We start from the raw sequence: 24,887 nt of genomic DNA, 5'->3' as shown, positions 1-24,887 counted from the left end.
TATATAAAATCTCTCTCTTCTTTCTACTTACAGAATTCATACATAGTTCCGTGCGTTACATTGAAATGTCACGCACACATTTGCAAAGTGTCGACGATGAAACATTTCAGGGACTCAGACTGAAAACATTAAAATTGATAGATAACGAATTGCAGGACATTTCAGATCGCAGTTTCAGGTGAGTGCACAGTAACAAATATATATTTAGACATATTTTGTACATGGAGGCATAGGTACATAAGTACATACAAAAAAATACAACAAACCATAGCAACCATATAAATCAATGAAGTATTTTTTTCATATCATCAATCGTAGTACACGACTCGACTTGCAAGATAAATGAGGTAGATATCAAATGTGTACAGTAAAGTGCAAAATAGTATGCCTGAATGTGTGTGTAGAGATTGTTTGGCTGTTGTATACATACATATGTGTGTGTTATTGGTTAGTTTGCTGAATTTGTAATTTAATTTAGCGAAAAGACAATAATTTGTGGCTCTTGACGATCTTCTTTTCTATTTTCATTCTTTATGAGTAGGTATGTATGTATGTCCTTATGTGATGGCCTTCTTTTTTAAATTTATTTATAGGCTTATAAGCAAATTGAAGTCTAATTAAGCTTTTACTAATTTACATTTTGAGGAGCTGCGTATTCTGTCTTCTTAATTTTTCAAGGCAAAATCTATATTAGGAAAATAAACGTGCTTTAAGGCTTCCTATTAAATCATTCCGTAAGGAATCACACACGAAAGTGTGCGAAGGCAAAATCTCGCAACTGATAAAAATAGTCTTCAGTGGTACCGTATTTGTTTGAAGATACCATTACATAGAATCCTGAAATACCTCTAATTTTTTGTTTTGTTTTTCGAAAATTTTCAAAATTTTAAAATTTTCATGGGATTTTTTGCGGTCCATTCAGAATCTTTTTATAACCTTTTCTCGAAGTCTGCGGTTTTTACTTTTGAGATTTTTGTATGAATTTAAATTTTTTTGAGACTTTCCACGGGATTTTTTCAGGACGGTTCAGAATCTTTTTAAGGCTTTTCCGAACTCTTCGGGTTCTACTTTTGACTTCTTCGCTTTTTCGAAACTTTTCAAGATTTTCACCTTATTTTCAGGGTAGGGTTCGGAGACCTTTACAGAATATTGATATTTTTTAAAGAATTTTCTCCGACTTTTGGGAATACTCGGGATCCTTAGTATTTTAAATTTCGGGGTTTTTTTGAATGACAAAAAAACTGGTTGTTTTCTGTTAAAAACAAAATTCTATCTTTCTCCATCTGTATTTCTTGCTCCAAATAATAAAAATCAAAAGTTTTTTTCGGGTAAAATAACGCATTGGTATGCCTTTCGCCACTTACGATCAAGAGATGAATGTAAACTTTGACCTGCCGAATTTTTAGGCAACTTAGTCTAGGTGGGTTCGAAAAAGGTCTTGAAGCGCTAATATTCTCTAAAGAGGAAGGATATATCTCACACAATTGGCACTCTAATAGGCAACTTTCACATAGAAAAATTTGCAGAACGGCGCAGATTTCCTTACTATAGATGCTGTAAAAGTTGCATAAACTTTGAATAGGAGAAGACAGTTTTCTTTCAGTTTCAGTTGCGCTTTCTGGGGTATCCTTACTTTAGTGACCTTGACAACTTGTGGGACAAAAACCTCAGGTTCCTGACGAGTTGTGTCAAAGATTGAAAATGGTTCGGCGCCTACCTACCTACCTACCGTATATTTATTTATAATTCACCTAGATTCAAATTATATCTTGCTGCTCCAAAGCCTTGAGCAACCCGAGATATGTTAGTGCATAAATAGTTACGTACATATGTATGTATGCACGAATGTGTGGTTTACAAAGTTGATGTTCAATGTAAATGTGCGTACATATGTATGTATATACATACCTATACACTTACATACATACAGCAAGATTAACCGAAATTTTTTGATTTATTTACCGGATGCAGCAGCTTTATTAATTATTTCCCAAAACTACACTTAAATGATATTTGATCTAAATGAGTTCGCTGTACATACTTAAATAAAAAAATTTTCAAAAGAAGGAAATATTTCTCAAGTAAATGTAATGAAAATGAGTTGAAAACATGCAGTTTTGTAAATATACTGAACATTGCATATACATACTTAGTTATTGAATCCACACAGCTCCATCTACATTTATTTCAATGTACATACATATGTGTGTATGTATGTATGTAAAAAATCTATATTATGAATGTAGTTTTTGTTTTTTTTTTTGTTTTGGTTTTTCCTCTCTGACGCATTGGCGCAAGACTACTTTTGCTGCTTTTCTGCTCGATTGCACTCTACCACTCCATATGAGCAACTATGTACTTACATATATATAGTTATCTGCTGATAAATCAATAACCATGAACGCTGACCAGTAAATAAAGTTGAATTTAATATGAGAAAATGGCAAAATGAAGAGATTGAAATTCACTTAGTGAAAGAAAAATATAAATAAACGTATCAAAAAGTAAATATCATTAAAGCAACAGAAAGCTGGGGTGGCGCGCGAGTAGAAAGAGAATAAAATTAAACTACAGAATGAAGAAGGCAATAAGGTTGGCGGCAAATCGTTTGCAGAAATAATTCTTACTAACCTGTTGGTGTACGAAAAATTTTTTGCAATTACTTGAGCGAGTTGCACGCCGCCTGTGCCTTCATATAGTACCTACATATATATATATATATATATGGTGGACCACTACTCGTGCGAGAGTGTTGTTGAAATGCATTCGTGTTTTTCGTTTTGATATTTATCGCGATTTTTCTTTGCAATTAAAACTCATTTTCTTGATCCTCATCCTAAAATGCTCATTAGGTGAAGTAAGAAATAAATTTCGTAGGTTAATTTAGTGCCTGAAGCTTCTTAAATTCTTTCGAACAATTGGGTACGCAGGTTTGTTAATATAAATTAAAAATTAATAAAATTCACTTCAAGTTTCAAAGCTTGTTAGGCTTAAAACATAAAAGATAAAACCTTAAAACACGCATCTTTCTAATGAACTGCAGTGTGGGTTGTTTGACTTTATGCACAGAAATTATAAAAACTTTACTGAAAAGTAAGATATCTAAAGCCAATTGACGCGACGGTTCTTTTCCAAGGTGAAGGTTTATTTACCATTTATTTAGCGACCTAGAAGATCTTTTGTATCCCTGTGATTGTCTTTAACTCTGACGGCTCAAGATGTTATTAGCCTCCGTTAAAACATTTTCTTTGTACAGGAGTTCATAACCTTAACGGCATCGACTGTGGAAGAACTGAAGCAGTTGCAGTTTTAGTCTTGCCAATCCCGTGCTATGACCCGTCCGATAGCCAACAAGCAACTTGATATCGGCTCTGTTCAGAAGTTGTATATCTTTCCCAGCAAAAGTACATATAACCAAAAAGCCTAACCTGTCTACGCCTCCTACATCTCCTCAGTACTTATCGCGTTCTGAGTTTACCCACGATTCTATTTAAGCCGCGAGAAAGACCAACTGGGTCCGCAAAACGGGTCTGGCCCCACAAGTACGGACGCCAATACGGATTGCCAATTTGTTGGCGGTCTTGTTACCCACTATCCCGCAGTGTCCTGCCACCCAACAAAGTAACATCGTGTTCCTTGCTGACAAGAGTTGATTAGTGTCAAAGCACTCCTTGACGAACCTGGAGGTGATCGTCCTATTGGAAGGGGCCTTTATTTCCGCCTGGCTTTCTGAAAATAAAACTAGGTACGCGCCGTTTAAGCCCTTTCAAAGTTTCGTCTGGCACAAATTGAGATTTCTGGTACCTGGGCCTAAAATACCATGGGCCCAGTATTGCAATAGAAAGTTTGGTGCCAGGTCCAAAGACACTCGCTCCTGCTCTGCCCTCCATCCTTGATCCGTGTGTGTACCAGTGTACATATCTGGACTCTAGTTCAGAATTTTGACCTTATATTATTTTACAAAACAGATTTCCTTTGATATAGCGTCGGAGAACTTGCAGAATTTTACAGTTTTTGCTGCGTTTTTTCCACCTTACTATAGAGGCACAGAGGAGAAAGAACGCCGCACTGTGAGCAACCTGTTATGGATCTCATATTCAAGGAGCTTTTGCCTAGGGACGCTGGGATATCACGCTCACGGATCCGCCTGATATTGGACGGATCCATGCATCGTTGAGTCAGTGCCCCGGAGGCAGATTCCTAGGCGGTGCTATCAAAATCGGGAGCCCTTTCGACCTTACCAACCAAACACTGTAGGGTGGAATCTGTCAATTTGCCTTGGACATACGCAAACTGAGTGTTGTGTAGTGGGGTTGCATGTCTCAGCTTATCCCTAATATGTATGTAAGTCTAGCAGTCTTTAGACGGTCTTTAATATGAAGGAAGTTAAACTAATAGTTCTGTATGATTTACGTGAGTTGGGGGCCTGTTTCCCGATTTTGAAATAAATAAGATGTACACCTTCTGATGCAAGAAACTGGTCATCCATATCCTTGACACATCGGATCCTACAAATTTGATCACGATTGCCAAATCACTAGATCACAGGGCTTCTTGCTCCCGAATAGAGAATCCAGAAATCGTAGCTTTCTACCCCATTTCTTCGGCAAAAATGGAAATCAAGTTGCGAGTTCAGATATCGATGCGGCTCTTAAATCACTCTACAACTTACCTCTTAACCTAGTTACAAGAGTTTTTTATGAGTTTTTGCATATTTAGATGAGTTCCTAATAGCTCAGCTCCTGGAAGCTATCAGGCCAAAACTGGTCTCCCTCTGTAGAGGAAATAGTGGGAAAAGATCTACGGATCTACAGGCAGAGAATAACTAAAGCAAAGCTCCAGCTTATAGCAGTCACATTTCCTACAGAGTGATCTTGTCCACTATTGCTAGTAGCAAATGGCCTCCCGTGAAGTGCTAAAAGTATAAGAGTTGTTTCAGATATACTCTGAAAGGTATTATCCGCTGATCTTTGCCTCTTGAGAAAAAAATTTTAATTCTCTATGCTGTGACTCTGATTCCGCCTTTGGCCAGGACACCCGCACACAGAGAGTACCCTCTAACAAGTCATTCTTCTTCTGCATACTCACGGCTGAACGAAGCTTATAACTTCTCTTAAAAAAGCTGTGTCCGTATTTAAATTATTCCTTGTGGCCGCACTAGATGTGCATGGCTGACAGACGCCGACCGTACAGGCCTTTCTTTGCTACACACCAGCGTTATATGGGAATCCCCAGCTAGCGGGACAATATTTTTGCATTTTATCCAGCATGCTAACCATGCAGGATCCTTTGTTGTTGTCTGTGTGTGGACTTCAGTATATTTTGTTATTTCATTTCATTTTTCGCTAAGTTAACTCATATTCTGCCCCACCCGCAAACTGTGGTAAACATATTTCAATTAATTTTCGTTTGGCTTCTTTAATTACTTACTCTCCCACGCAAATTTGTATGAACAGTTGATTAATTCTATTTAAAACTGAATAATTTCCCATCACTCACATGCACATACACATAAAGCACATCCATACGACGGTCCGTCATACACAGAAAGCACCCACTCATAGGCCCGCATACATTAATTGAGATGGGCAAGCTTCTGTAAGCGCATACATTCAGCCAACAACTGAGCCGTCAAAATACAAAATTAAATTTCGCATGTAAGTATATCTATATATGTATGTCCACACATTTACTTATGGAGAAAATATTTTCATTTTACTGATATACACAACAACAGTGCTGCGTTGCGTTAGATCGTCGGTTGGCAGGTCATCAGCTGATTACGCCAAAGTGAGTGCAGTTAATGTAGTGCATTTAGGCATCAGCCTCGTTCGCTGTGACCTTACTACGTACTATATATTAACACGCCTGCATCCTGCTCTATTTCGTCAGTACATTAATGTATTACTATCGGCGAGGCAGCGCAATTTTATTTGGATTTAAGTTTCAGTACTCTCACATGGTTAGAGTGTTTTGTTTTGGCAGCAGCTTAAATTTCCATGGTGCCCGATTAATAAAAGTCGTACAAATTCAATATTTTTGACTGCGTTTAGCCGCCTAACTATTGAAAAAAAAATAATAATAATAATTATACGCAATATTAGCACGTCGCCCTCTTCACTGCTTGAGACACAAACTGAGTGTATTAACTTGACTTAAGTTTCTTCAAGTCATTCCCTACCTCTTATGAACTTTATTTAGACTCCGGAAATCCGAAATATGTAAGTTATAGTTCCAAAGGTTACCAGAAGAGGAATTCTGATCCGATATCCTTGTAATTACATTTTTCTAGAGTTTTATTCAGTTTTCAAGTCCATTTGCCCCCATCACCTGGATATCTGAGTAATTTGAAATAAATTTGGTTTAGCTTTGACCTGAATAGCTGAGTAAGCCTAGAACTCTCCTTACAATCCTCAGGCGAGGAGTGAAAGAAAAAATCGTCCAAGAGATTGGCTGCCGTTCCGTGCTACTTGCTCCAATGCTTGTTTAGCAATTATGCTTACGAATTCATTCAATGTTGTTCTGTACTATCGCAACTAATATAATTGTATTGACATCCATTATTAGCAGGAGTTCTATTGCACGCCGTAGCTCTCAACAATGGTGAGGTAATTTGTTGCCCTACCAGGTCTATAGCACTCGTTCATGCCAACTTAAGCGGAAGCAATCAAACCGCAATATATGTATATCTGTTATGTTATAGTCCACGGTTTCGGTTCAAATGCTCAACTAGATCCTGGGGTGCTGTCAAATTTGTTCATAGGTATGTCTCAAGCAGCTGGCGGCTACTGTATTTGAATCGAGACTGGAGTTTTCCTCATATTTATGGCCTACGAAATAAATATTAAACAGGGGTCGGTCCGAAACGCTTTCTATACTTTGGTATTGAACATGGATATCGAGTATTTGTTTTGTTTTGTCGACATCGATTGTTTTTTTCCGACATCGATCTTTTTTCGATATCGAGTATGGAATCACAACTCTAAATTTTTTAATGCCGATTTGTAGCCAATTTCGAAGTCGCTAAAAAATTTCTTTGATTTTAGATAATGTTTTTTGCTAATGGTGTTTTGCATTTGATAACATACTTTGTAGGGAACATACTCTGTATGGAGGGAAATGCAATTATCAGAAATCAACGAATTTTTTAGCGGTTTCGAACTTGTACTATGTTATATGAAAATTTAATAGACTATACTTTTCGAGAAATTCTAATAACAATTTTGATGAAACTTTGAATGGTTTTTCGCAACATAGTTTTAGTTGTTAACTTAGAGTAAAAAATATTAACAACAGGTATCGATATATCGAGTTTTTTTCACCTAAATATCGAAAGTATCGAGTATGGCAAATATCGATAATTTTGCAGCTCCTATATGTATTTGCTAGTACATACTACATTTATAGCCTTGAAGATAACATACCAGTGGATGTAGCTATGTGCCAGAATTCTTTAAAATATTATTTTACGTGCTTATCACTGATATTGCGGTTGTTATCGGTATGGTCAAAGATATAATTTTTCCTTTATTTAACAAAAATCATCGTTGGCAGTAGTATCAATTATGTAATCTACCGTTATCGGTATGTTAATCGACGTTTTTATTGTCATCGGTATTACTTCCTTCAGATTATTATTGTTATTTGGTTTCATTATTTTCAATTGCAGTATTACTTATTTTATAATCGACTATTATAGATATCGCTTTATTTGGTCCCTGTTTTCGCTATTTTGAATTGTTATTTGTAGATATTTTTTCCTTCAGCGACAACATCCTCGCCATTAATTCGCCTTTTAAATGATTATCGTTAAGTGAATTGTCTTCGATTATATCATTTTTTATTGATACTGAAATTGTTATCGATAGATTTATATAGCAGTAAGCACTGCGACCAAGGGATCTGTCAAACATTCATAGTACTTGATCTAACCCTAGAGATTCCAGAAATCTGGACAGATCTTCAGAAGTTAGCGATTGTATACGTTCTTCATTTGGCCAAAGTTGGCCCAGCTACCTCTCGTCTCGTACTCGCAAAGCAGAAGTAAAGGAATCTTCTCAGTCAACTCGCAGAAATGACATATTTCGTCCGATCAGAACCCTGGTTTGCGCAGATGACCTCTTAGTCTGCAGTGACTCGTCAGAAAACATGCCATTATCCTTAACCTCCCTTTAGAGAGGTGTATGATTACCCTGTACTTTGTAAGGTGCCAGTCTTGATCTCAAAGTCTGTTCCCCACCTTCTTGAGCTCTTCCTTGATTGTGCTAGGTCCGATTGTAAGGGAGAGCTCAGGCCCTAAAGTCGAAGAAGAGGCACCGTTATGGCTAGCTAGTCTGCTTCCTCATTACCAACAACTCCTATGTTACCTGGTGCCCAATTTAACTGGATAATATTGTGCTCCGCCAGGGCGTCAAGCCTATCAATGTACTCAAGAACCAAAGAGGATTTTACCACAAAGAAATAGGAGCTCTTTATCTTGCTTTAGCAGCATTGGACTGAAGCATCCATCCCAGGGGATTTATACCGATCAAAAGAGTCCAAGACCCCGCAGACTAACCGGTGGGTGAATATACCCCCAGCCAACTTCCAGTCCGCTGGAAATGGCCTAAGCCGTCGGCACGATACCTCCCCCGAATTCGAAGTGGCATCCGGGAAGTGGGCCGAGATCAGGTCAAGTGCCCTCTCTTTTTTGTTACCCAAATAGGTATAGGTAGATATTGGCTCGCTGGATTGCTAGTCTGATTTCTGTGTAGTCCTTCGCAAAGGCTTTATGCAGCCTAGCAGCTGCAGGAGTCGATGAGATACCCTCAGAGAACTTACTGAATCTGCTGCGTTTGGGTTCCTTGATCTCTTTAGTGCAATTTGTTAGATTGGCTAGATACCAGCAGTGCTCTGCCCTATTAAATAATTAGCGCACCTCCTTTCTAAGCACCTACATATATCTCCCGAGACCGCCTGTTGGGTTGCACATTCCCTCTTGGTTTCGTATCGGGACAGCTGGAGGAAAAGGCATCCATTATAGCACCATTCAGTTCGTTGTTATAGATACTTCCATAGTCTTGAACTGGATTTTGAACCTATTCGTCTCTAAAGGTCAGATGCTCACATACGACTTGTTTTCAATTAAAATTTGGTACTTATTTCGTTGGTTTGTTTTTTTACATCTCTATGTATTGCTGAAAACGAATACAGATTCAACATACCATTTCGCCAAATACGTATCCCACGCTTACAGGACGTTGTCATTGATACAACACCAACAACAAGAATTCTTGTCTGTGGCTTAGAAAGCAGTAAAACATTAGAGGGATAAGGGGCATCGACTTCATAACGTGTGGGTTAAAAGCGCACATAGACAGCTAACCTGGCAGCCAGTCAACCAGTCAAGCAGCTATTTAGTCTGTCAGCCATGCGCTCAATTGCAACAAAGTGCAGTGACATGGCACATAGCAGCTATTATTTGAGCTGCCGCGGCGCTGCAATGACAGCGGAAATGATTGTGTTCATGATGCAGCAGCGCGCGCTCGATAGTAAATACAATGTAATGCGCTACGCGCCAAAGGCAATGCAGGCAGAGCTGCTGCGATTACGACTACGACTATTACTCCTACTGCTTTATAATGATAATCATAATGGTGGTGCAGATAATGTTGATGCCGGTGATAATATTTAATTGTGATGCTCTGCATTTACTTTGTGGAATGCTCTCATTATTATACATAACTACTGTTGTTATTGTAGCTCTGTTCTGTGTGTTGATGTTGTTTGTTTTTATTTGTTGTCATCCATTGTCGGATGTCGCTGTTATTATTACTTACTATTACTGCTATTGCTATTATTGCAAATGTAGCGCTTTTAGGCGTATACACAAGCGCATAGATTTTCGATATATACCTACGTACATATTTACATACATACATATGACTGTTCATTTTTGTATGTATATATAAGTTTAGTCTATTGCTGATGCGACATTTGCGCTTTCTACATTATTAGCTCTAGCGGTAGTGTGTTGAATTGAATGGCAATGGGGGTTAGCGAGCACCACGGAGGGAAGTCAAAGTAAGTAAAGCACTTTGAAGAGCGTTTCAATCGAAAAAATGTTTGTTTTCCACTCAAATGGGTAAAATGAAATGTGCGAGCGAGTGTACGAGGAATCTGCAAATATGTACTATACATATATTTATGTGAAAGCATATAAGCATATTTGTAGAATTTCTGTAGCAACCCACATGTCATATTGTAACATAAGCTCGATTGAGCCCTAAACATCTTTTGACAGACTGGAAATCGGTGCAAAATGGATGCGGGATGAGACAGTTACTGAGCTGTGAAATTCATAAAACTTACTAATTACTCAAAGTAGATATACATATGTATGCTCATGAGTATAGTGTGTACTAGAACAAGTTCATTCTATATCCTTACGCTATGGGCTATGCGAACGCGGAATGCTTTCTAAGTTTTCGCAAAAGAGACTCTAGCTTTCTTGGGTCTCAACACAAAAGTTGTACTCAGTTGTACTTATCACCACCTTATGCAACCAAAAACTGTAATCATATATATCAAGACATAGAATAACGGATAAGGGCCTTTCTAAGTGGCAAAACTTATGAGAACCTGGCCGAATATTCTCTAGACAAAGCCTTGATTCCGTCATGAGACTGGCTGTATTTCCGTAACTGAGATTTTCTAGACAGTAGCAAAACAGTATCTTCTTGAAAATTCCTTCTACAGACAATTTATTGTGGCACTTAATAGATTTTCTTGACAATTTTGCTCACCCAATAGAATCTAGACAAGCCCCTTCATACAAAAATTAATCAGAGATTATCCGTTCTCTTAACAACGGTCATCTCTCATAGTGCCTGGACTGGTACTAGCACGCAGCATCTTTACTTTGGTAGTCAGCTCAGGTGCCAATCAATTGACTGTGCTAAGATTCAGAGGAGAGTGTTGGTGTATGAAAATAAATAGCTGAACAAGTTTTTCGTCTGAGATTAGAGAGAACACTGATTAGAATCAGCTATTTACGACCAGAAATATAGTCTCAAGATTCGTCTTAAAAAGGGAGTAAGAAAGTCAGTCCGACTGGCAAGGAGCTATTCGTGAGCTATTCAGTATGATTATGATGCCCTACCCTTATACAATTGGGAGTCACGTGGACTTAGACCTCATCGATGTTTTCGTACGATGTATTTTTTTGTAGTAGTGTTGTCTTTTTTATTCAACTGGCCAACTTACACATCTTTTTTTATTCAAAAGTTTAAATTTTTTTTTAGCTTTTGGTGCAGCGAAAAGCAACTCGTTTATAAACCTTAATTATTAGCAAGCAAGTATCTTTTATTTTAGGTCTGCTCATTATTTATTAATCCTATGTATAATTATTTAGCAAAAAATTTGCATTATTTCAATTTTTGTCTTAAAAAATCCTTACTAATTAAAATATTAAATTTGAGTTAAATTTTGTTATCAAAGAAACTAACTACCTGTATACTTGCTATTTGCTTCATTCTAAGCCACATTTGCTTCTGGGTTAATTCTAATAACTATGTACGCGCATAGAATACTCACTCATATGTTTGCTTATCCACATTTGCACATTCATGCATACACACACATGTTAATGTTTAATTATAGTCATAATAGCTAACATCAGACAAACTTCTGTCCATATGTACATATGTATGTATGTAGCTTTTCGCAAATACGAAGCACTTTGCACAACATCCCAGCGACATAAAACAGTTAAAATGTACTACTAAATAAAAGCTTTCATGGTGGGTTTTTTTAAAGGACCTTCCCTTCAGAAGTAAACAGTATCAGAATCATGTCCTTTGTGGGCAGACGAGAAAAAGTTTTTCCAAAGCAACACAAGTCAAACAGAGGAAACAATCATTGTTGGTGAGTGGCTCGTGCAAAGCTAATTTTTTTACCGCTAAGAAAATCGGACTCAAAAGCCCCAAAACTTTGGGTATTCCCAACAAAAAGATCAGAGAATCAAGCACGGAAGGTCTATCGCTTCAAAACATCAGAAAGAAAAAGAGCTTCTAACTTTACCGGCTGGGATAAGTACTCGTATTGTGCTCTGTGTGATGGTGTGCATTGGCTACACTTAAGCATTGAATGGATGACTTGTAGCAGCTGCTTTTGCCACTTCATGACATAATTGGCCATATTTAGAAAGCAATGATAAGTAGCAACAATATGGAAAAATTGTTTAAGCAGAAAAGTTGCGGCAATTTCATAGTTTTGTCATTAGTATGTTAAGTTTGGAAATAAAGTGAAACGAAACTTTTTAGCTTGAACACAAATTGAGTAGAGCAATTAAAGTAAAATGACTTTAAATATGTTGACAGCTTTAAAAAGTTGATATAGAAAAACTGCTGTTACCTGATTGTTGTGGGAAATCACGCAGGTTTTATTATTAACATCACTAATGGCTATATATTTTCACCTCGTCGCTTGGCGCGCAATATAAGATTGTCTGAAATTTACACGAAAGGGCAAATAAGCTAATTATTTTTTTTGATTCAAAACTTTTGAATGGTTTTCTAACTAAACTTACTAATATGAGCTTCTATTATAACTGCTCACCATTAACATTGTGAAGTGTGCAAGCATTACGTGTCAATCGATGATTTGTAACTTCATGTGATATTACACAATTATTCTTTAACTTGGAAACAGGATATAAATTTTTGGTAACTAAAAAACTGGACATAATTTTTTTATAAACTAAAAATTTTGGTCTTGAAAACTGGACATACATTTTTTCAGTTCATGACTGGACATAATTTTGGCCATATAAAAACTGAACCTACTTTTTTTTATATTTTAAAACAGTACTTATAAAGGCGACACTGAAAACTAAATAAAATCTTGCCATTGATAATTGGTTATAAAATACATATGTCTATGTGAAGGAGATCATTTGCGTCCCTGTTACCATCAATTCTATTTTAAAATCACCATAAATTTATGTACAAGTTTTAAACTAATTGAAATTTATGTCAAGTTTTCGAACAAAGAGAAATTTATTTCCCGTGTTATATAGCCAAAAATTTATGACCACTTTTAAAATTGCCAAAAGTTATGTACAGTTTTTAAGTGACCATAAGTTTTTGTTTATACTTTAAATGAACAAAAATCATGTTAAGTTTGTAGCTTTTTTAAGGATTTAGGCAAATTATCTAAGGGTGGTCCTCAAAATATCAACATCTAATTTTGTATGAGGCACCCTTTTGTTATATAAAAAGAAAACATGCACGAAAATTTAAAATTTTTAAAACAGTTTTTAGAGGTCTGAAAAGGTTGTCGTAAAAATTCGGAAAAAAAAATTTACCTTGATCAGCCATTTTTGGTTAATCGTAGTACTGACTGGTATTAATCGGACTTGTTAGTTTAGTCATGAATGAAACCATACCCCGAGAAGTGCAAAAATAACATCTTTTCAAAGGCTGCCCAAAGAAAAAATTCAAAAAATGCGTTTTGTGTTCAGGAAGTCCTTACGTACCCTCCCCTACATATCAGTTTTTTAGTAATTTTTCAAGATATTATTTAAATCTGTGTCATAGAACTTAGAAAAATTGGGAACATGCTGCACTAATTCCAAAAAAAAAAAACTCAAACAAATGGCAGTCTTTGCTTAGCATTACATGATGAATCCATCTGGTAATAACTATGCATTTTTTTTTTAACATGAAAAAGATTTCAAGTTTTTAAAACTCTGGTAGCGACGCCTAAAAATTATTTTAAAATTTTGCAGTCTTAGGGATGTCTGTATTTTATACTTAGAACAAACTGAAAGAGTGCCCCATAAAAAATTTAGATGTGGATGTTTTTAATAACCACACTAATGTATGTACACAAATCGTCTGCTGACATAATCATTCTAAACTATCCTCAAAAAAGGTGGTGACACTTCATCAAAGTGTACTACATAATTTTTAGTTTTTGTGCAACTCACTTTCAAGCGTTGATAACTGACACATGCGAGTCATTTGAAGTTAACTTAAAAAGCAACTCAACTGACACACTTTTCCGAAATACTAAGAACGTTGCGTTCAGCTATTTTAGAGTGACCATGTCACCGCAAAAATCTGTACAGTTAATGCTGACTGGCAAAACAAAGGCTGAAACTTGCAAATATACTTTACTAGTGCTGGCCGTGTGACGAAAAATCGCAAATTTGTACTTTCATAAGATAGACGAGTAAAAGGTGTTAAAGAAAAGGTAGAAGAAAAAATTGTTCAAGAAATGCTTGCAAAGTTTACTCATGTGCCGTACAGGGGGCAAAGTTCAGATTCTTCTGTAGAGACTCGAAAAATTAAAACTAACTTTTTTTCATCTAATACCCAAAATCGATACTAATATATTCGAAGATATCACATGTAATTTTTTGTCCCGACTGAAGTCGATTAAGGCGTGTCACACAGGGGTCAAAGTTCAGATTACCCTTTGAAGACGTCTTAACCGACTCCAATCGGGACCAAAATTTGTATTCGATATCCTCAACTTCAGTAGTATCGATTTTGGGTATTAAATGAAGAAAATATTTTTAATTTTTTGAGTCTATAGATACCCCTTTGCGACACACCTTAACCACCTCCAATCGAGATCAAAATTTATATTTGATATCTGTGATTGTGGTATTACCGATTTAGGGGGTGAGATTGAAGAAAATAGTTCCTTTGATTTTTTTAAGGACCACCCTAACCTCTATAGACGTTTGCATATATACATTCAGAAGCAGACTTTAAGCAGTTATCCTCCAGCCTACATACCAGTGCTTAAATGTGAGCAGTTGTATGTATGAGTATCTACTCATATTTTGACCATACAAACGCTTAAATATTTCAGAGAGCAAAAAGGCTTACCTGTGCTTGTGCCTTAACATTTTCTACGCAGACTTGATAGAAAGTTGCAGCAGCAAAACATTTACTTTTGCTTAAATTGTTTGCTACTCTCACAAGAAAAAACTCATCGCTCTGTCGCACAGTAGTTAACTAGATTATTTTTAGTCAATTATGACTATAAGTACAAGTATATAATAAAGAAAAATCGGACCTTTCATGTCAGTTAATATATTTTTGCAAAAAAAAATCTTAACCCTTGGAGTAACTTTCTAAATCTTAACCCTTGACGTCCAAGAGATCTAAAGAAGTAACCTTCTAATTTGCGGGCATTAGGGTGGAGCGAAAAAAAATAATTTCGCTTTCGAAATTCTAATCGTGCGGAAAAGTTACGTAACATTGAACCGTATTAAACCATCTTTCATCGAATAATATTTACGGTCGCCCCAAGAGCCTAAATTTTGCAAAAAGTCTCGCAAATTTGGAAAATATGCGTAGCAACGATATTCAAAATCATTGTTGAAAATCCGAAAAGAACACAAAAGACCCCTAATTTGAGAGATTTTTCGAAACTTTAAGGCTCCTTGGGGCGACCGTAAATAGTATCGCATCGGGAAAATGATTTAGCATCGTTGAATGTGACTAAGTTATGTTAAATTTTCCGTACTGTTTGAATTACGAAATCGAAAAATTGATTTTTTTGCTCCACTGCAATGAGATAGTCCATGAGTGTGCCTGAGTGAAAGTAAAGTGAAAAATATTTTGAGCGAAATTTGCTTAAACGAATATACTTTCGTATGTACAGATGAAGCCAATAAGTTGTTTATAAGCGCTTTAAAATACCTAAACATAAATATGCATACATATTTAAATTTGAATTGCAAAACGACAATTTCAAAATTATTGCCTGCAAAAACTGCCAATCACAATTGTGATGTTCATTTAATACTTTATTTAAAATGCTTATATCACCCACATTTTCCATATTCTGAGTTTCATTTGAAATTTCACAATATTTTCAAGTGAATAAAGTTGATTTGTGTTTGTTTTCTATCTATGCCATTGCAGCACAATGACGCATTCGCTTATGACGCTGGACATATCTGGCAATAAAATGCAGCACATACCACTCGAGGCGTTGCAAAAATTGCATTCGCTAACACGGCTTGTAGCGCAAAGGTGAGAAAAATTTGAATATTTGACTTCATTTACATTTGAGAAAATAAGAACTTTGCATTGATATGAAATACACAAACCTTTAGTTTTTCTGAATTGCTTTTATCGTTCTTTGGTTGTTTTGTTTAAGTTTACAAACTATTTTACTACGCTTTACCGGAGCTATCTATCATTTATTGCGGTTTAAATTTTCTGTAAAAATGTAAAAACTTTTTTTTTTAGTTTAAACTTTACTTTCTGTCAAAAGGTACTTACAAACAGCCTAATCGTGTGTTTGTCGTGCAACTGCAACTAAAACCTTGCCCCAGGTAATAAACTTTATTTCGCCGTTGTCAGGTACTCATTGTCATCATAAGAGCACTTAAGACCAAATATTTTGTGGCATAATTTTAGGCGCAGTAATTATGACAATAGTCGTAGGATGAGTTTTTTCATTGGAGTGGGAATTGGGCTGTAGGTCATATTATTACGTGATAGTAGGATTTAACAAATATAATTTTTACATTATTTTTAGCACCAAATGTAATGTAATGTAAAATATTCTTTATAGGCCCAAAATTGTGCTACACATTAGACTTACGTTGACTTAAATCTCATAAGTTAACGCAAAAGTTATTATACTGCTAATAGGTGCTTGATAAGTTCAAATGTTTAAGCCTTCAAAATGTAGTATAGTGTAAAAAATTTCTTGATGAACAAGCAACGTGATCGAGGAACCTGTACTTTGGAGCGAATATTTAAACTCGAAGGCTGGCGTGAGGAAATAAGGAAGCGGCAAAGAGAATCTCTATATTGACATTCGGGCAGTGCAGGGGCTGGAAGCAGCTAGGGGCTGTAGGCTAGTACGCAAGGCTGTGGTGGTGGAAGAACCATATTTATGATAGCAAGCTCACAAAGTAAGAATTTTGATAGCGAAAAGAACGAGCTTCCAGCTGCTATACTGAGAGGGTATTATATTCTGGCATCGCATGGCTTAAAGCTAGGTCTGGCGCAATGAATCAGTAGACAGTGGAACACATCCTCCGTGCGTGTTCAACCCTTAGTAGGCTACGGCTTTGGCTCTCCAGATTCGGTAAAAAATCTACTCTTGCTAGCGAATCTTGAGGCAGACGCCAAAGGAAAGCAGAAAACTTGCTCCAATTTGGCTATATTTTTCAACACAGCTGTTGGTTCAAGGAATAAGCCAAAATACCTTGTCGCAGTATTCGTTTGTAAGGATGTGGACTTTAATAGGTGCTACGAAAGTATGCACGGGCTAGCCAGTCCCACCTTATCTAAACTAAACCAAAAAAATCGCCAAACTAAATGTATCTTTATTGCCATGTAAAAAAACATTTAGGAATCTCTACAACCGTGACTTCCTAATTTATGAACGCAGCTAGACCTTGATAGGCGACAATCTAGTCCCCATTAGAATTTGAATATAAGGCAATCAACTTTTGGGTTATATACCAAGTGGAGCTCCAATACAAATCCCAAGGTCCAATAGTGATTTTCAAGTGTACCGTAAGGGCGCATTTTTTGTCAGAGCACCCCATTTGAGATTGGATATCAAATTGAGTTCAAACTTTATTCAAAACATGGGAAAATTTTTGCATATCCACTTGAATATTAATAATTTCTCAAAAATCGGAAAAAAGTTGGAAAACTCTTAGCAATCTCTGTAGTTCTCTTTCCAACAAGCACCTACCGTAATTATGGCAGGAAAACCTTGGTGGTATTGGATTTAGCAAGGAACATGCAAAATGTATACAAATGTAATTTAGTTTCTAATATGCCGTTTGAGAAGTGCACATAGAAATGTATATATATATAATATTTAGAAGACATATAAAAGATACTTAAAAAATGCTCAAGCGGCTTATATTGCATACTTTTAGGCATTAAAAACAAGAATATAGCATAAGATTTTTCTATGTAAAATCGTTGAACTTCAGTGCTAGACAAAGGGAGTCTTAAAGGAATGTTCAATATTAATATTGTATAGCGCAAAATATAGATATGATTTGCGACCTATATCCTCATTATATCGTAGAGGTTCACAGAGAATATTTAGTTGGTAAACATCAGTTGAAAAGCTCTAATTCTGATATTTCCGATTATTTCATACACTTTGCCAAAAGCAACTATTTTGTGTTTGACGTTAGACTAGCGCTATTTTGCTTTATTAGTTGCCACAGAAAAAACTGTGGAATCAAAAATGGTACTACGTAGTATTCTCCCGAATAATTGAAATCTCTTGAGTTAGCATTTCTTTCCCTTTTGATAATTTTTTTGTTTTGTTTTGTTTAATTTTGCTTTCATTCTTTGCTCAGACTACTCATCATCCATTTGTACAATAGCATTAAAACTTTCTTCAAACTTTAGCTCATATTACCTCTTCATTCCATTAAACAAAAATATATTCAAATACCTTACCCATTCTTTATCAAAATATTTGTCCTCAAAGGAATCACATCACCTCTCTCGAAGGCAACTGGGAGGCTCTCTTCGATTCTCTGCGCTCGTTGCACCTCTCCGGCAACGACATCACCGAGGTGTCTCCTTTTGGTCTTCACGAGAACGGCAATAGCGTGAACGGCGTCGGCGGCGGTAGCGGTCATCCTTCCAGCCTGGCGGCCATCACACGACACGACGAGCTCGGCAGCATGAAAAGTGCGCACAACCATGCGTTAAACATGCTCAACGGACTCAGCGGGTCTGCTGCGGGACATACGTCCAGCACGAGTAATCACATTGCGCCAAGCAAACCTTTCAGTCGCCTACAAAAACTACTCTGGCTGGATCTTTCAAATAATCGCATCTACCACATAGCGCCCAACTTCCTGCCACGCTCGCTGGTCACCATCGATCTGTCGAGCAATCTGCTCACCGTTTTCCCACAACAACTCTTCGAGCATCTACATGGGCTGCGCATCGTATCGCTGCGTGACAATTTGCTGCGTAGCGTGCAAACGAAAGAGTTGCGGTTGGTGCGCATGCGGTTGGAGAAGCTCGACTTGGGCATGAACTTGGTGGAAACGCTGGAATCAGATTGGTTTCAGAACAACTACTCTGACGTGCATGTACGCGCGCTCAATCTGGAAAAGAACTATATACGGCAGCTACCACCGGCGGTGTTCAAGGGCACTGGCATAGCGCATTTAGTGCTGGCTTTCAATGCCATCGAGCGCATACATGTGAATGCCTTTGAGGGCGTTACTGAGACGCTGGAATACTTAGATCTGGAGCGCAATGAGTTGAATGCAGTGCCTGGTGCAATTAGGACGCTGCATAAACTCAAGTATCTGTATCTGGCCTCGAATAATATTTATCAACTCACAAATCTGCCGGAGAACATGGATAATTTGCGCGTGCTCAGCTTGAGCGGCAACAACTTCACGATGATACCAGTGCTGGCGCTGCGTAATTACACGCAGCTGTCTTACCTCAATATGGGCTACAACCTCATTTCAGACATACCTGAGGGCATTTTCGCGGTGGACAATTGGGGCGCAAACCTACAGACGATACTACTGCGTAACAACAAAATCACGCACTTGCATTTGGGCTCTTTCTACGGCTTGGAGCAGATACAGGAAATCAGTTTGAGCTTCAACGACATCAATATCCACCATCCCATGGTATTTGAGAATGTTTCGCGCACACTTAAGATACTGGAACTCTCCTTCGCCGTCTTTCCTGCACGCAGTTTGGAGTCCATCGATCCGCTCGACGCACTACTGCCGCTTTCACAGCTCATGTGGCTGGGTTTGGACAATAATAATCTGAAGATGCTTTCCAACGATTCATTCGCAAATATGCGCGAACTTAGCTATATTAACCTGGCGTTTAACCAACTCAAGCAGCTGCCGCGTGGTCTCTTTCTGCCCGATGTGCACAGCCACCTGGTGGAGATCGATCTCTCGTACAATTCATTGGAAGTCATAGCACGCAATACCTTCCACAGTCTAGGTGACCTGCAGACGCTTAACCTACAATCGAATAAGTTGCAACTGCTGGAGAAGCACGCCTTCTACAATCTGGAATTTCTGCGCTACATCGATTTGTCCTACAACCAACTGGCCAACATCTCCCATGGTGCCTTCACCATACTGCCCAACCTCGCTGCCTTGGATTTGATGCACAACAACCTCGGTTCCCTTTCCCTTAAAATGTTTCATTTCGTCTCGAACACCAGCACACCGCTGCGTTTAAACGTCACCTACAATCAGATTAGCCACTTCGAGGACGAACTCAGTTCGTATATGTACATCTACAATCTGGACATTAGCCACAATGCGATAAGCACGCCGGACAGCTTCGCCAATCTAGCCAATACGCTACGCTTCCTCAACCTCGCGCACAACACCATAGGTGGGCTTGCCAACCACGCATTCGGCGACCTCGAATTCCTCGAAATACTAAATCTCGCACACAACAACATCACTTCGCTGCGGCGCCGAAGTTTTCAGGGTCTGAACAGTCTACAAGAATTGGATCTCGGCTACAATGGTCTCGAACAGCTGCAAGTGGAGCAGTTCTCGAATTTGCGCAAGCTGCGCATACTACGCGTGCGTGGTAATCGTCTGCGCGCCTTGCCACGCGAGGTCTTCATGAATACGCGCCTTGAATACTTTGATATTTCCGAGAATCAGCTATCGGTGTGGCCTGTACCCGCCTTTTCTGATGTCGGCTTTACGCTGCGCAGCATACAGATGGCGCAGAATGCGCTCGAATACCTCGACTCCAGCATGTTTGTGAACTCACAATTCCTCTACGACATCAACTTGGCCTGCAATCGCATTACAGTGCTGCCTGACAACACGTTCACTTTCCTAAACAATCTCACCAACTTGGAGCTGTCGCAGAATCCACTGGTTACCACCAATCTGAAAGAGGTGTTCCTACACACGCCGCGCCTACGGCGTCTCAAAATACGTCGCATGGGCCTCTATGTGCTGCCCCAACTCAGTCTGCCCTATCTATCACACCTCGATGTGAGCGGAAATTACCTGCAGGAGCTCTCATCGCTACACGAAATGCGCCAGCTGCGCCACGTCAATGTGTCGCATAATAAAATTGTCAACGCCAGCAATATTGCCGAACATCTACCGACATCTGTGCGTGTGCTCGATTTGGCGCACAACCCACTGCGGCGCATCAGCGCGCACGACCTCGTTGCGCTACGCCACCTCACCGATCTCAATTTGCTCGACGTCAAGGTAGCCAATCCGTCGGTGTTCATCAAGCTACGTTCGCTACGCAAATTACATCTCACATCGCATCTGAATTTGGGTGAGATTGTGGCGCGTATACCGGGCCTGCAGGAGTTACGTGTGCACTGCATGGAAACAAATATAGGGCCAGAGCTGCTGGCGAAGCTGGTGAATAACACAAAACTACAGCTGTTAGAGTTGTATGGCGGCAATGTGCAGACAATAGCACCGGATGCGCTGGCGGGCTTGGCGCGCAATCAACATTTGCTGGTAAAAATCTCACACACTAAAATATCCGATCTGCCGCCGGGCATTTTTTATACGCTGCGTGCCGTACCGCAGCTGGCTATCGACATTTCGCACAACAAAATCAATGCGCTGGCGGCGGACAGCTTCTACCCGAACAAAACCTACTGGGACACTGTGGGTACACGCAGCATTATGGGCGGACTGGACACGTCACACAATCCGCTCGAGTGCGAGTGCGGCTTGGTGTGGTTCGGTCACTGGCTGAGGCGATGGCTGCGTGAATCGGCGCAAATAAAAGTGATACAGAAGGATGAGATGAAGCGAATGGTGCAGGTGAGCGGAAGACGCATGAACTAATGAAAATTGTTTTATGAGAATTTTTATTATTTACTTGAAATTTATGTATGAACTTTGTTCTCACTTTTTTAATGCTTTTACGTTTCGTTACCCTGCACGAAGTTACCGTTACCCGTACACGTTATGCGCGTAAGCTTCTCGGTTTTAATTTTTTAGCTCTTTTTACTATTTAGTTAGTTGAGTTATTTCAGCACAAATCGAAGCTACTGCTTACTTTACCCTCTTTATCTCTTTCCGCTCTACAGCGCGCGCGCGCCAACACATGTCACGATCCGACAACTGGCCGTCGCCTACCCATATTGGAGATTTTTCCCGAAGACCTGTTGTGCCAAGCGAGCGCGCTTAGCAGTTCGAGTGAACGTCTCTTTCTGCTCTCGTTTGCGGCGATTGCGTTACCGCTCTTCACAATGTCACTTTGATAATTGGAAGCGTAGTAAGAGGCGTGAACTTAGCTGTAGGAAACATACTACTACGAGCGCATAGCTGGAGCGAAGGAACGAGCGCCATGCACTCGTCACATATTTGTAAAGTACTATAAAGAGAGGCACCGTAAGTGTGATGTAGCTGTAAGAGTTGCCATGTAAAAACGATACAAAAAAACTTAAACCAAACCTAACTGGAATGATTATTGCTTTAATTGTTGAAAAGAGTGGAGAAAGAAAACAAAAGTTGTTAGCTGAAAAAATGTAAATTATTGTAAATTTCTTAAAAAAAACTGTTATCTATAGACTATAGTTTTAGCTAATGTAAATCTGATAGACTTAAGAAATAAGTTTATAAATAAAAAAATATTTGAAGCCGTAATTGTTTTTGATTTTGATTTTATATTTGTGTTGAGCGATGGGAAAGAAGAAATAATACTTACGTATATTGTTGAAAAAAGTGTAGATTTTAAATAATTATAGAAAATACGGCGGCATTATACGATAACTGTAAGCGCATTGATTCCTAAAGTAGTAACTTTTTAATAACAACTATGCAAATAGGATAATACATAGTAATAAAATATAAAATATACTAAGTATAGCACTTGGATAGCTTAAATTGTAACAAAACCTATTTATAAAATGCATGAAAAAATGATTGAACTCGTCTAAAACGATTTGGAGAAAGATTGGAGAGAAAGAGAAAAGGTGAAAAAAACAAAAAGATCTACAAATTTATTTCTCTCTTAAGTGAAAGTTATTTCGTTAGAACTTTTCGAATTAAAATTTGCTATTCCATACTTTTTGGATTTTCTGCCAACGCAATTTCAGCTATTATTTTTTAAAGGCATGATATAAAGTTAATCTAAAAAAATAAAGCACTCTTTGGTTCTGGACATTTGGAACAACTTCAACAGAAGCTAGCTGTTTTAGTGCTGGTTATCTAGCTGTAAGGCGTTAAAATGTCAAAATCCTTAGTCAAGGAATTGCACACAATAGGAGAAATTTTCAAAAATTTCGAAAATCTTTTTGCATCAAACCAATTCAAGTTGCGTAGCAAAATTATTAAACTCGTAATTTTTTCAAGCAACCACTTTCTAGCTAAATTGTTTATTAAATTGTCTCGATTTTTTAAACAGCTGGCAACCCTTCCCAAAAATGTTTCACAGTGTACGTGTAATATTGCATACATATACATATAACTATTTGTGTAGTTAAAATAAATTTGAGTTACTAAAAATACGTTTGAACTAAAGCTTTCCTGAATCTCTTAACTTTGGCTTCAACTTAGAAATATCAAACAAAATCGTGTATAATTTATTAAAATCGATGTCTTTAAACAGTTGGCAACCCTCTTCAAAAAAATATTCAGCTAAAACATTCTTAGGCCCTGTTCGTTTGACAACCAAATTGTGATAAATATTTCAATTAACTTCTGAACTAATTTGAACTAAACATTTTAAACAGGTGGAAACCCTGCTACAATAATCTAGATATAAAGACTTTTTAAACTCATTTCGATTAATACCTATCTTTTGACGATTCTTTTAACTTTTAAATAATTTAAATTTAACTCTTTAAACCAGTAAGGCAAACCTCTTCAAAGAGCTCAAAAATATTCCTATTTTTCAAACTAGTTGCTAAGCTCATAGTTTATTTCAGATCAAAAGTAAAATACTTAAATAAAAATCAATGCAAAATTCACTTTTGGTCCTGTTTTAACTTTTTTTAATACTTTATTGCATTTTTTCTGACTTTTTCGGATTCGAGTAGTGATCTCGCCACCGTAGCCGAGTGCTTCGATGTGCCTACTGCCGCTCGGGAGTACATAGTTAAATTTCTGGTCCCAGAAACATCGAAAAAGTTCTTTTCAAATAGCGGTCGCGCCTTGGCAGACAATGGCGAACCTTCGGGTGTACTTGTGCCATAAAAAAACTTCTTCGGGTAACGCTAAAATCCTCGACAGAGTAGGGTTGGAGTACAGTAGCTGTCTCTATCAGGTCACAGAAATTTACTTCTATCGAAATTTCTATGTTCTATTCTATCTATTATCTCTATAGACTCCCAGATCACATCGGTATTTTTCTGGCTGAGTTATATGCAATCGACATGGTGGCAAGGCTGGTGAGCATGATCAACCTAGCTCCATCTAAACTTTCCTTCGTTGTTGACAGTCAAGCGGCTTTCAAATCCTAAGGGTTGGCAACGACTAACTCGATATGTATTAAGGAATGACGAAGATCCCTACCCTGCGATTTCTGTCTTCAGTACTCGAGAGAGTAACCAGGGCAGCCACCAACAGTAGGTGGGAAAATCTGCACACCTGCATGGTATCACGCTCGCCCTGGCCACGGCTCGACGAAGGAAGAACAAGGTTTTCAAAGCCAAACGGAATACTAACGGGTCACTAGATCATTGGACATATGGCTGACAGGTTCGAAGCCCCGCAAAACGATTTCTGTAGAAGCTTCAGAGATGAGGAGGAGATGGAACTCCACCCCTGGGCATTGCAATGCGCCTTTGCAATGCGACTGACTCATTTTCAGTTATAACACTTTGCAAGCAGTTTTTCTCTCAACGAAGAGAGAGACTTTCTCTGATAGACTCATATTATTCTACAGTAGACT

At 38.1% G+C, this 24,887-nt stretch overlaps 1 protein-coding gene across 2 annotated transcripts in view; it reads left to right on the top strand.

Annotated features, from left to right (window-relative positions):
* The window catches only part of LOC118735561 (chaoptin), a 269,772-nt gene extending 246,330 nt beyond the window's left edge, over positions 1-23,442 (top strand). Inside the window, exons 5-9 of one of the 2 annotated variants that reach the window (XM_036465369.1) lie at positions 34-178; positions 15,924-16,034; positions 18,481-21,811; positions 21,938-21,964; positions 22,081-23,442. In XM_036465369.1, the coding sequence (XP_036321262.1) occupies positions 34-178; positions 15,924-16,034; positions 18,481-21,811; positions 21,938-21,964; positions 22,081-22,254 (3,788 nt within the window). In that variant the 3' untranslated portion in view covers positions 22,255-23,442. The remainder of the gene's footprint in view (positions 1-33; positions 179-15,923; positions 16,035-18,480; positions 21,812-21,937; positions 21,965-22,080) is intronic. The other variant, XM_036465370.1, reaches the window with a different exon arrangement.
* Positions 23,443-24,887: the final 1,445 nt, after the last annotated feature.

The sequence above is a fragment of the Rhagoletis pomonella genome, unplaced genomic scaffold (genome assembly GCF_013731165.1).
Source record: "Rhagoletis pomonella isolate Grant_MI unplaced genomic scaffold, Rhpom_1.0 Rhpom_scaffold_00003, whole genome shotgun sequence".
Classification (NCBI taxonomy): Eukaryota; Metazoa; Arthropoda; class Insecta; order Diptera; family Tephritidae; genus Rhagoletis; species Rhagoletis pomonella.
Note: the sequence above shows the minus strand (reverse complement) of the source record. Positions and strands in the feature narration are given on the sequence as shown.